Source organism: Myotis daubentonii, chromosome 16, assembly GCF_963259705.1.
Source record: "Myotis daubentonii chromosome 16, mMyoDau2.1, whole genome shotgun sequence".
NCBI lineage: Eukaryota > Metazoa > Chordata > Mammalia > Chiroptera > Vespertilionidae > Myotis > Myotis daubentonii.
Genome location: NC_081855.1, coordinates 33,568,680 through 33,581,894, shown reverse-complemented (window position 1 = coordinate 33,581,894; position 13,215 = coordinate 33,568,680). Strand labels below are relative to the sequence as shown.

The following is a 13,215-nucleotide window of genomic DNA, read 5'->3' as shown; positions in this document are numbered from 1 at the left end:
CCAGAGCCCAGGCATGTTGGGATGTGGGGAGGGGGTGTAAAAGAAGGTGGGGAGGAGGGGAGTACTGAAGAGTTTTCCAAGAAAGCCACAGGGCCTGGCATCTTGTTATAATTTACCCCGCGAATCACAGAAGGACACCTCAAAAAGTTGAATTAAAGAGTCACATTTATTGCAATCCGTGACTCTGAGGGGGCATTTCGCTCTCCCAAATCTTGAAGTGATAAGATGGCCGCAACACCAGATTTATAGAGGCAAAAATCACAAGGGTACTGATTACATCCCAGGGTTTGGAATGACGAACCTGGTTCGCAAAAAAGCAGTTTACAGAAGCAGAATTAAGTATGTTAATTATAGTTTTGGGTCTCAGGATCACTGCGTTGACAGGAACACATCATCTAGAGCCCTCGGGTCTTGGGACCACTGAGTTAACAGGAACACATTACCTAGAGCCCTCGGGTCTTGGGACCATTGAGTTACCAGGAACACATTATCTAGAGCCATCGAGGCAATTTAGAGTAATTGCGCTGTCCTGGTATTGGGGACCAGAAAAATATGCTTCCTAAAACCAGTAAGATCACAATCAATGGGATATTCACATTACAATCAATAAGGCATTCAATCGAATGGGATGATTTATATAATTCAGAAAATCAAAATAACTTTTCTATTGTTAAGCCAAACAGCAGGGTTAGAGTTAAACTACAGTTTCTACCTGAGATGGTTGCTACCATACTTCATTCTCAGGAAATTCAGAAGAGCTAGTCCAGTCCGGCAATCTGAGCTCCTCTTCAAAGCTGAAATCTGAGAGTCTTCCTCCCATGGCCATACTGCTTCCTGGAAAATAGCTGACCTACAAAATACACCAGTTAGAGTGGTGTGGAGTGGGACACACTTTACAGTTCAAAAATGTTGCCATTTCCTTGAAATTCTCAATATCCATCTTTGATTTTTTAAAAATTCTCACCCAAAGATATGTGTATTGATTTTAAAGAGAGACAAGAGGGTAGGGAGAGGGGGAGAAAGAGAGAAAGATCAATATGAGAGAGAAATATATCGGTTGCCTATAGTACATGGCTGATATCTCATGGCATCCTCACATGGACAATAGACAGAGAGGAAACAAGCTCTTCATGACCCTTACAGGGGCACTATTCCCATTCATGAGGGCTTCACCCTCATGATCTCATCTAATCCTAATTACTTGCCAAATGAAATAATACTATTGCATTGGTCCTTGGGTTTCAACATATGCATTTGGGTTGGGGGGGACATAAGTATTGGACCATAACATTTCAATTTTGGACTTCTATACACCCAAACTGTGAGAGAATAATATTATGTTGTTTAAGCTAAGTTTGTGGTTCTTGGTTACACTAGACCTATAAAACTAATACAGACTCCAAGTACCCTTCAGGAATGGTTTTGACCTTCAGTGATTAGCGGGTTGAGAAATCTGCTCAGGTCTCTTGATTACTATAAAGCTAACTGAAAATAGCATATACATAAATAACTTGCCTTAATCTTTAGAGAATAAAAGAATTATCACCTTTTAAAAAATATTTTTTGTTGATTTCAAAAAGGAAGGGAGAGGGAGAGAGAGATAGACACATCAATGATGAGAGAATCATTGACTGGCTGCCTCCTGCACACCCCACACTGGGGATCGAGCCTACAACCTGGGCATGTGCCCTGACGGGAAATCAAACCATGATCTGATCTTTCATAGGTTGATGCAGCCAGGCTATTTATTACCTTTATAAAGGAACATCTCTCACCCGGACCCCACAATTAATTCACAGCTTGGGGCTGTCAGGATAAAATCTGCGTATTTCCAACCGCCCCAGGGAGTTGATCCATAAACCACCAGAGACGAAGAAATTGAAGAGCCCTAGGTAAGGTTAGTTAATTAAAAAATGAAATTATTTTCTAGGATTCTATCTACAAGGAAAAAATGATGAGAAGAAAAATCAGAAACTCAAGCTCAAGCTCCAGATAACTGAAAATTCCAAATCCTTTCTTGTTGGCTGGGAAAATCCACATCATAGTATAAGTATTATTGTTCTGACTAATTAATGCTGTCTATGTCCATGGGAATGCTGGCTAGCCATAAAACAGCAAGAAAGATCACTCCCCTAGAGCAAGCATGTCAAACTCGTGGCTGGCGGGAATGAGGCATGTGCCGCCTGCTGGCTGCAAGTTTGACATGCTTGCACTTAACAAAACCATTTAAGGCAGAGACTTAAAAAAATCAACTGAAAACAGCGAACAAACTCAAAGATCAAGTGGCCTGTTTATCTGGGAAATAAATGAATAAGAAAACATAATTTTTGTTATTTGTTTACTCTTATACTATTTATTTATGAACCACTGATGTTAAAGTAATAAACCAACTCATAGCCACAAACGCCATTGAAAGCAAGCTCTTGAAATTTGCTTTCATTCCAGTCCATTCAAAGAGTGCATGATTCTCTGCCACCTTATTTTATTTTTGACAAAGTCTGGTTGCATTTTCCAATGAGTTTTGGTAAGCCAGCCAACAACTCTCTGACCTCTCCTATATTCTTGAGAATTTTAAGCATAAACCAGCAATGACTTGCCCAGGGTTGAGGGAACAAAGTTATTTCAGATTAAGTCTCTAATTGGATAAAAATCATTAAGAAAATAATTTAGTAATGCCAGCTAAATTTACAAAAACTTATATTCATCTTGAAGTTAAAGACTGAGTGCACAATGGCAAGCTAAACTGAAACATTGTATACCCAGCGGTGCTGGGGCCGTGGTCTTCTTCCCGCGCCGCCTGCCCGCAGAAGGACACTTGAACCGGTTCGTGCAAACTAGGAGGCCCTTTCGGGATTAAAGAAATAATGGAAGACAGACATAAAATAGATGAAAAGCTTGGGCTGGGTGTGGTGCCTGCCCTCTGGAGGGGCAGTGCACACAGAGAGAGAGCGCCAGCTCCGAAAGCTGCTTTATTATATACTTGAGTTACAGGAAGTTACATCACGTCTGGGTGGGCCTTTGACATCATGAGATCCATCCCCTTAACACTGGGCTGGAGAGTCAGTCTGGGTGGCATCCAGTCTTGGACTTGTGCTGCCTTCAGGGCGGAACTTTAGCCCTCACACTGAATCCCTCTGACATAAATTAAGCCAATGTATTCTAAGGGTCCTTAGCAACATTGAGTCAATCATTTAGGTAATTTAGGTCTAAAATTGCTAGTATTAGGAAGATAACATTTAGTTAATGGAGTCATGATTTATGAAAATAAACAATCAATACTGACCAGGTAACAACATTTCCCATCTCACTCCAAATTTACAGTATTATCCTAATGATTTTTATGGAAATGTTATAAGAAATCTTTCATGTTAAATGAAAAACCACAAAAGACTTCATAAATTGACCAAAATAAAATTACATAGTTCAGTGAATATCTTCTCTTTGTCCCTAATAAGATAAAACAACAACCAACACACAAAGAATAGGGCCCAACAAGAATTATATTCAATTCTGAATACCTTTTTCTTTACCTATTTTTAAAAATTGAATTTTGAGAGAGCGAAGGAAGAGAGAGAGAAGAAAGAGAGAAAGATTGAGAAAACTTTTGTTCCACTGATTTATGCATTCATTGGTTAACGAACCTACAACCTTAGCACATTGGGACAACACTCTAACCAACTGAGCAACCCAGCCAGCAATAGCCCTATATTATCTTAAATTTTGTGTTTTGTTAGTTAATATTATATCCCAAGTCTCCCTCACCTTCCCAGCATACTATAGATTTAGCCCCAATACACTTTTACATGCCAAATCTATAAGAGAGGTAGGATTATAATATTAGTGTTCATGGAAAACACAGGGTACATATCACCAAAAAAGAATTTTTCAAAAGGAAAGTAAAATATAGAAAGAGCCAAGTGTCAACCTCTAATGTATTTGTGACTGTGACTTCTGCTTGCTTGCTTGCTTTTTCAATATATTTTTATTGGTTTCAGAGAGGAAGGGAGAGAGAGAGAGAGACAGAGAAACATCAATGAGAGAGAATCATTAATCAGCTGCCTCTTGGAAGCCCCCTACTGGGGATTGAGCCTGAAACCTGGGCATGTGCCCTTGACTGGAATTGAACCTGGGACCTTTCAGTCCGCAGGCAGATACTCTATCCACTGAGCCAAACCAGCTAGGGCTCTGCTGCTCTTTCTTATATGTAGGGTGCGGCTATAGGGTCAAGTTTCGGAATGACCTGTGGCAGAGCCACATTCAAGTCCCAGCTTGAAGGGCAGAGCTCTCCTAGCACAATTAAGCTTGACCTTATAGTCCCCCCTTGTTTCTAGGTAGCTAATGGGCTGTGGGAGGTGCAACAAGTGCTGCCAAAACAAGGCTTGAGTAACAAATAGATTTGAAACCGAAAGAACATTGTAAACATGTTGACCACACCCCTTGTCTTGCTTTGTGTGATCTGACTATAAAATGAAGCTTTGGCTTACAGGCTGTGTCACTGTTTCCTCATCCAGGCAGTGATCCACCTGGTCCCAACTGTATTCTCTTGTCTATCTTCTTTAATCCTTTACAACTCCTCCTCAGGTTCACCTCTGGCTGAGCTGGATGCAGTTAACTTATACATCATTCCATTCTTCGTAAAGGCAATGTAACCCGACTGTCTCACAATATTCAGGTAATGGTGCTGACTGCAATTGAATTTTCTTCTTTAAACTGTAGAACCAAAGAAAGCCTTTTACTATAGGTAAGCTTGGGAGAGGAGATTGGAGATACACTGGGAAGGATTGCTGGTATCCTATAACATGCAGGTAAGAACTATACATAAATTATCATGTAATTTTAAAAAATATGTAATCATTTGTAGAAAAATACATTTTTTCTATGTAAAATACATATGTGATCAGTTGTAGAAAAAATACATTTTTATAAAGGTCACGAATTCAGTAGGAACAGTGTTAATCCTAGTTTTTAAATATATTTTATTGATTTCATAGAGGAAGGGAGAGGGAGAGAGAGATAGAAACATTAATAGTGACAGAAAATCATTGATTGGCTGCTTCCTCCATGCCCCCTACTGGGAATCAAACCTGTAACCTGGGCGTGCATGTGCCCTTGACTAAAAATCAAAAGTGCAACCCTTCAGTCCGAAGACCAATGCTCTACCCACTGAGCCTAACCAGCTAGGGCTTAACCATCATTTCAAACATTTATTTTTAATTCTAGGGGCCTGATGCACAAATTTGAGCACCTTGAAAGGAACTGTGGGCTGCAAGGCTTTGGTAGTAACAGGGCTGGGTCATGGCCCATCCTCTGCGCCCCCGCCTGTCCTGACCCACCGCAACCCCCAGCCCCATCTGCCAGCAACCCCGCTCCTGCTGCCATCACTCCCATGCAATGACAGCACCGGCCCCGCTAACAGCATGGAGCAACTGGGGCTTGGGCCACCAGGGGGTACAAATGGGGCAGGTGCTGGCAGCAGATGCAAGTACCAGGTGGAACTGCTGTGTGCGAGAGCTAATAATTCTCAGTAACCACAGCAACTGGCACCTGCCTTGGTCTGGCGCCCTCCCACTCCCCTATTCCACCAGCCCACCTCGGTCGGCCAACACCGCCATATTCAGCACATACACCCTGGTGGTCAGTGCACGTCCTAGCAACCAGATGTTTGGTTTTTCTGATTGTTCCTCCATTCGGTCTATTTGCATATTAGCCTTTTATATACAATTGGTATAACAATTCCTACATTGAAATCCTTAACACCAGTCTTCTCTCTCGGTAACTTAATATGTTCTTAATAATACTTTTACATAACTCATCTGATTAAACATTTAATGTATAAATATTCATCTAATTTAGATTACTGGCATATTATCAAAAAATTCTGAGTTGCCAGAAACAGTTTGGCTCAGTGGATAGAGCGTCGGCCTGCAGACTCAAGGGTCACAGGTTCAATTCTGGTGAAGGACATGTACCTTGGTTGCGGGCACATCCCCAGTGTGGAACATGCAGGAGGCGGCTGAACGGTGTTTCTCTCTCATCGATGTTTATAACTCTCTATCCCTCTCCCTTCCTCTCTGTAGAAAATCAATAAAACATATTGGAAAAAAAAAAGACTTCAGGGCATAAAGTCAGACCACCTGGTTTCAACCCCAGCTCTATCTTAAAAAAAAAAAAAATCTGAGTTAATGGTAAATTAATGCAAGTGTTCTATATTTTATTGTCCTATAGAAGACAATTTGTGGTTAAGCTGAAGTTGTCTCTTCTCTTACAGCCCTTCAAATGTGTAAAAATCATTATATGTTGTAAAAATCCACACCATAGGCCCAATTTGATCCATGGGCCTAAATATAAATATAAGCAGATGATATATGAACACTTATATAACAAGGCTCATGTGGATGTATATAATAATTCAGACCTCATTACCACTTTTCCTCTACAATTGAAAAGTTTTTCCTATCTATATCTTGTCTATATGATTATAAAATTGAAAATGCATCACAGATATTAAATGCTAGAGATGGGCTGGAGCCCTATACAACTTACAGAATTGCAGAATTTTATTGCTGGGAGAAATTGTAGAGAATATGTGATTTAAATTCCTTCTTTATTTTAGAACTAGAGGCCCATTGCATGAAAATTCATGCACTGAAGGGGGGTCCCTCAGCCCGGCATGCCCCTTCTCACAGTCCAGGAGCCCTCAGGGGTGGGAGGTGACCTACAATCAGGGGATGGCGACGCCCCCATCACACCTCTGCTGCTGCCACTGCTGGCAGCATAAGCCTCAGCCAGCGCTGGTTACCTGAGCCTCAGGTGGCCCTGGGTGGCTGGGGGACTGAGGGGACTGAGGGAAACCAGAGGCAGGTATGCTGAGGGGACTGGGCACTGCCATCTTGTGGCTGTGGGTGCCGCCATATTTGAGGGCATAGCAGTCAATTAGCATATTCCCTCCTTATTGGCTGTGGGTGCCACCATTTTTGAGGGTGTGGCAGTCAAATAGGATATTCCCTCCTTATTGGTTGTGGGCACTGCCATACTTGTGATGGTGTGACAGTCAATGAGCATATTCCCTCTATTAGATAGGATCATAAACTCATAAATAAATATAATTTATAATTGTCTTACAAATACTTGAGGAATAGCAGGCCTTCAAATAAATCCTTGTGTAATTCTTTCAATTTTTTTTTGCTGAGAATTCTGAAAAGTTTAAGTTATTTCTTTCTGTTTTTTAATATATTTTTATTGATCTCAGAGAGGAAGGGAGAAAGAGAGAGAGAGATACAAACATCAATGATGAGAGAGAATCATTGATCAGCTACCTCCTGAATGCCCATCCACACTGGACATCTAGCCCTCAACCCAGGCATGTGCTCTGACCAGAAATCAAACTGGTGATCTCAACCACTGAGCCACGCAGGCCGGGTTGTAAAGGTTATTTCTGAGTCAAATGCAAAATAACTACAACTATTTACTGCACAGAAATATATATATGGGAAACCTGGGTAAATGTGCCATGAAAATACCTGAATTTTTATTTAAGCATGGTAACCTCTGCTCTGTTTTCATTCAAACCTTTCTTCTCATGTCCTCCTTTGTATCTGGCTCCATCACTCACACATCCAAACACACATACACACACCTGTCCACTCTTCCCACCAAATCATATATTTAATGTCTACCCTCTAGATCACAAAGTGTGTTAGAACCTAACTCTGAGTGGTAACAACATTAGCAGATCTGCCATTTCCTCCACTCCATGCATTTCTCTGATAATACAACTACATATTTAATACAAAGCAACAATTGTGTGGTCAAAAAAGTAATGCATCTCAGCATCAGGCTAGAGAAGCTTCCTGATGAGAAAACTGGAGAGGAGTCATCATGGATAAATTCATTGCAGATCCAGGAAGGACTTTTATCCTTTGAAATGGGATAAAAAGAAAAAATCATTTCCTAATAAATCCCCCCATACTTTTGCTGTGTGATTTAGAAGTTGGTCCAAAAGTTCATCTTCAGTAATTACGTCTTCATGATCAATTGTACATTTCCTGCAACAGGTGACATGAAACTGTTTCTCAGGCAAAGCAAAGGGATCAAATTAGTAAGACACCTAATTCCTATGACTTCTTACTTTAATCCTGAATTTGACCAAAATGACTGAATTGGATGAATTATCACATTTGTTTTGGTTTTGCTTGGATTTCTGCTTTGGTTTTTGTTTTGTTTTTTTTTAACCTGCTTTGCTTTTTCAGCAGCCATTCACCAGTAATGTAACAGAAGCTCATTAGCATTTAAGAATAAAAACACAGCACTTTGGCCGGGTTCAGGAAGTTATGAGCTCTTTTCCCTGAGATAGGTCGGACCCAGCGCTCCGGTCCTCAACCCGTCGGCAAGATGGTGAAGCCCAAGTACGAAGGATGGAGCACCATCAACCCGTCGAAGGCCAGCACAAACCCGGATCCACACAGGGAACAGGAGGCCAAAACATGAGGGACCGGGCCACAATCCGGCGCCCGAATATGTACAGGCAGGAGGAGCGCAGGAACAATCGTGGTAAAGTGATTAGGCCTCTGCAGCATCAATCATCCGTGGCTTCTGGCACAGTGGCAAGAGTGGAGCCAAACATTAAATGGTTTGGCAACACACGTGAGTAAGCAGTCATCATTACGAAAATTTCAAGAGGAAACGGATACAGTTATGAAGGATCCTTACAAAGTTGTCATGAAGCAGAGCAAGTTACCCATGTCTCTTCTCCATGATCAAATCCGGCCTCATAACTCAAAGGTGCACATTCTCCATACTGAGAGCTTTGAATCTACATTTGGCCCTAAGTCTCAGAGGAAGCGACCAAATTTACTTGCCAGTGACATGCAGTCGCTTGTAGAAAATGCAGAAATGTCCACTGGGAGCTATGACCAGGGCAAGGATCGGGACTTGGTAACTGAAGACACAGGTGTGAGAAATGAAGCCCAAGAGGAGATCTATAAAAAGGGACAGTCCAAAAGAATATGGGGTGAGCTCTACAAGGTGATAGATTCATCAGATGTTGTTGTTCAAGTTCTTGATGCTAGAGATCCAATGGGTACCCGTTGCCCTCACATCGAGACTTACTTGAAAAAGGGAAAGCCCTGGCAGCACCTCATTTTTGTCCTTAACAAATGTGACCTTGTTCCAACCTGGGCAACAAAACGATGGGTTGCTGTCCTCTCCCAGGATTATCCAACACTTGCTTTCCATGCAAGTCTTACTAACGCCTTTGGCAAAGGAGCGTTTATTCAGCTTCTATGGCAGTTTGGAAAGTTGCATACTGACAAGAAGCAGATCAGGTTCATTGGCTATCCAAATGTTGGCAAGAGCTCTGTGATGAACACATTACGCTCCAAGAAAGTGTGCAACGTGGCCCCCATTGCAGGTGAAACAAAGGTCTGGCAGTATATTACCTTGATGTGTGGGATATTCCTCATCGACTATCCAGGCGTGGTTTACCCCTCTGAGGACTCGGAGAAAATTAAGGCTCCCGAAGACCACATTGGTGCTGTACTCGAACGAGCAAAACCAGAGTCTATCAGCAAGATATACAAGATTGATTGTTGGGAGAATGCCGAGGACTTTCTTGAGAAGCTCGCTTTCCGGACAGGGAAGTTGTTAAAGGGCGGCGAGCCTGACTTGCAGACTGTGGGCAAGCGGTTCTCAATGACTGGCAGAGGGGCCGCAGTCCTTTCCTTGTCAAGCCACCCAATGCAGACCCCGCCCCCCCTCGAAGAGCCCCTTACAGCTTCCATCCTCAGCATCTTTGGAAGCTGCCACTGAAACAACCCAGAACAACCCAGAAGAGGACATCACAGAAACTGTAGGTGAAGAGTCAGAATCTGTCCTCGAGAAGGAAAAAGGAGTGAACAGTCCCTGTGACGCCAGCTCAGAGATGCAGCAGATCCTTGTGCGGGTTCGCCAGAACTTCGGCAAAATCAACGTTGTGCCTGAGTTTTCTGGGGATGACCTGGTTCCTTTGGAGATGTCAGATATGGATGAGGAGCTAGAGAGGGGGGGGTGCGGGGGAGAGGAGGAGGAGGAGGGGGGGAGGAGGAGGGGGGGAGGAGGAGGGGGGGGGAGGGGGAGGAGGAGGAGGAGGAGGAGGAGGAGGAGGAGGAGGAGGAGGAGGAGGAGGAAGAACAGGCACAACAGGGGGGCAAGGAGGAAGAGTATTACCCAGAGTCCCAGGAAGAACACCAGGAAAACGACACCAAGGCAGTGATTAAAGCCCTGGATGAAAAGATCGCTAAATACCAGAAGTTTTTAAACAAAGCCAAAGTGAAAAAGTTCTCAGCAGTCAGAATATCCAAGGGACTCAGTGAAATGGTTTTTGCAAAATCAGAAGAGCAAGAAACAACAGCTGAAGAAGATGTGGAAGATACGGCACCTGCCAAAAAGGGCAAGGAGAGGAAGGCACAGAGGGAAGAGGAGCATCCAAATAAATCTCCAAAGACGCTGACATCTAAGGAACGGAGGCGAGCAGCACGGAAGCAACAATCCAGAAAAGCTAGCGTCCGCTACTATGAAACACACAACGTGAAAAACAGAAACAGGAACAAAAAGAAGACCAATGACTCAGAGGGACAGAAGCGCAAACACAAAAATTCAAGCATGAAGCAGTAACATTTTAAAAGCTGTTTCTTAAATTATACAAAAATATGCATTAAAAAAAGAATAAAAACACAACCACATAAGATTTCCCTAATAACTGTGGGCAAAAGGGGCCACATGCTAAACCTGACTAGTTCAGGGGAGGCCTGTGTGGCAGCCTTACAAACTCAGAGACTTAAAATAACTACAAAGGATGGTCTCTTATTTAAAATATATATATATATTTTTTATTTATTTCAGAGAGGCAGGGAGAGGGAAAGAGAAACATCAAGGATGAGAGAGAATCATTGATCAGTTGCTCACAACTTGGGCATGTGCCCTGACTGGGAATCAAACCCGGACCCTCCAGTCCACAGGCCAGCGCTCTATCCCAGAGCCAAACTAGCTGAGGCTGAAAGTAACACTTCTTAACTAAAAGCAGTAGTCATGTCCTAGGCTAGAATCTTACCTGACAAAGGTCAATTTTCACCTTAACTAAGCCTGTGTGTTGTCTTTTTGCATCTACCATAACATTCCTTTGGAATCTCAAACTAATTTCCTTTTTCCAGACCCCTCAAAGCACAGGTGCCACACCAGAGGGGAGACCACAAACCTCCTCATTGTTATTGAATTAATTGCTGACTGTTAACTATCTTGTACCCACCTATGTAAGAGAAATATGTGTCTCTCATTTTACTTTTTATTCTATCACCAATCGATTTAATCCATGTAAGTCTTATTTGGATTATAATGTATCAAATAAGGTGCAAAACTGCCATTCTCTGGGGCATTTTCTCAATCCCTTGAGATTTTGCTTCCCAGCAATTGTCAGTTTGGCTCAAATAAACTCACAAATATTCTCTACAGGTTTGAATATTACTTAAGTTGACATATACCAAACTGATCCATTTCCTCAACATAATTTTAAAACCACACAGCTAGGTTGCAAAGAGGAGAGAGAGAGAGAGAGAGAGAGAGAGAGAGAGCGAGCGAGCGAGCAGGGAGGGAGACAACCTGTTTAAGTCCTCAAGTCCCTTTTAAAGAACAGATTCATAATAAAAACCTAAAGGAAACCACTTTAGAAACAGAGAGGTCTGCAAAACAAGAGGCTTCCTTCATCCCCAAAAATACCAAACCAACACAAGGGAGAAAAAATGAATGCAGTGGATCCATGTGCCAAAGTTTTGGTCCTGCCTCATGGAGACGCTGCACGGGGCAAATTCTGAAGAGGAAATGGGAGGGCTGGGGGCAGAGAAAGAGCGAGCCAGAATGTGGCCTGCAAACTGCAACAATGCAACCTCCATGAACAAGGCGCCTCTGTCCTCTGGTAAACGTAGGTGTGCTGTTCTGTGGTGTTGTGTTCGTTTCTGCTGTGTGTGAGTGTCACTCCATGTGCCCTGGCATGTCCCCTCAGTGGGGGGACGTGGAGGTTGGGGTTCGGGTTTGGGAGAGCTCGGCTGAGGGAGAGGAGGTGGGCAGGAGCCCGCAGCCATGGGCTGGGTGGGTACCTGTAGGGGCTGTGCCTCCTGAAGCCGCTTTCCGTGCAGGCACTGGCCGCGTCGTCCTCTTCCTCGCCCTCCCCTCCTCTTCCTCAGCGTCCTCGGAATCCAGGGCCTCCTCTGCTTCCCGGCCTCGTCGTCCTCTTCTCCTTCGTGGTCAACGCACACCACACAGCACCTGGGTCTGAGCCACGGAGCCCCTTATGGCCCCAGGAGCTGGGGGTCGGGTCGGGGGAGGTGGGGGAGGAGCTGGCGGCTGCTACCTGGGGTGACCACTGCACCCCCGCCCCGCATCCTCTAGGTCCCCACCTCAGCCACCTTGTCATGCCGGGCTGCCAGTGGAGCGGAAGTGCCGCCAGGGGAGCGGAGCCCTAGATGGGTCCTCACGTGGGTGGGGGCGGGGCCAAGGCTGCCTGGGAGGACTGGCACGTGGGCGGGGGGGCGGGGCCAGGGCTACCTGCGTGGACTGGCACGTGGGCAGGGGCGGGGCCAGGGCTACCTGCGTGGACTGACAGGTGGGTAGGGGCGGGGCCAGGGCTGCCTGGGTTTTCTGGCACGTGGGCATGGGCGGGGCCAGGGCTGCCTGCGTGGACTGGCACGTGGGCAGGGGCGGGGCCAGGGCTACCTGCGTGGACTGACACGTGGGCAGGGGCGGGGCCAGGGCTGCCTGGGTTTTCTGGCACGTGGGCAGGGGCGGGGCCAGGGCTGCCTGGGCGGCCTCCCCAGTGGCCATTCAAGTTGAAGCTGCCGGGCTGGGCGGGAGTGGCCACCTGGTGCGGGGAGGAATGAGGCCCTTGGGACTTGCTGGGGCCTCACTCTGGACCACCTTGAAGCACCAACTCCTTTCCTCCCTTTTGCTAGGTGACTGCTGGAACCAATGGTTGACAAGCAACAGGTACCACAGGCCTGGAGCAGCCTGGTCACCTGAGCTGCACCTCCCAGGAGCCTGGAACTGAATGATCCTCAAAGATGCACTAGAGCCTAAACCGGTTTGGCTCAGTGGATAGAGCGTCGGCCTGCGGACTGAAAGGTCCCAGGTTCGATTCCGGTCAAGGGCATGTATCTTGGTTGCGGGCACATCCCCAGTGGGGAGTGTGCA

At 44.8% G+C, this 13,215-nt stretch overlaps 1 protein-coding gene and 1 long non-coding RNA gene across 2 annotated transcripts; one reads left to right on the top strand and one right to left on the bottom strand.

The window, feature by feature from the left end:
• Positions 1-88: 88 nt before the first annotated feature.
• On the bottom strand, positions 89-12,398 carry LOC132218440 (uncharacterized). Its single transcript, XR_009449191.1, has 3 exons — positions 12,126-12,398; positions 444-850; positions 89-395 (listed from the first exon to the last, which is right to left on the bottom strand). It is a non-coding gene; the product is annotated as an uncharacterized LOC132218440 (long non-coding RNA).
• On the top strand, positions 8,313-10,683 carry LOC132218437 (nucleolar GTP-binding protein 2-like). Its single transcript, XM_059669662.1, is given in 6 exon segments — positions 8,313-8,455; positions 8,458-8,644; positions 8,646-9,679; positions 9,682-9,767; positions 9,770-10,032; positions 10,131-10,683. Coding segments are annotated over 6 exon segments (2,154 nt in total). The 5' UTR covers positions 8,313-8,391; the 3' UTR covers positions 10,651-10,683.
• Positions 12,399-13,215: the final 817 nt, after the last annotated feature.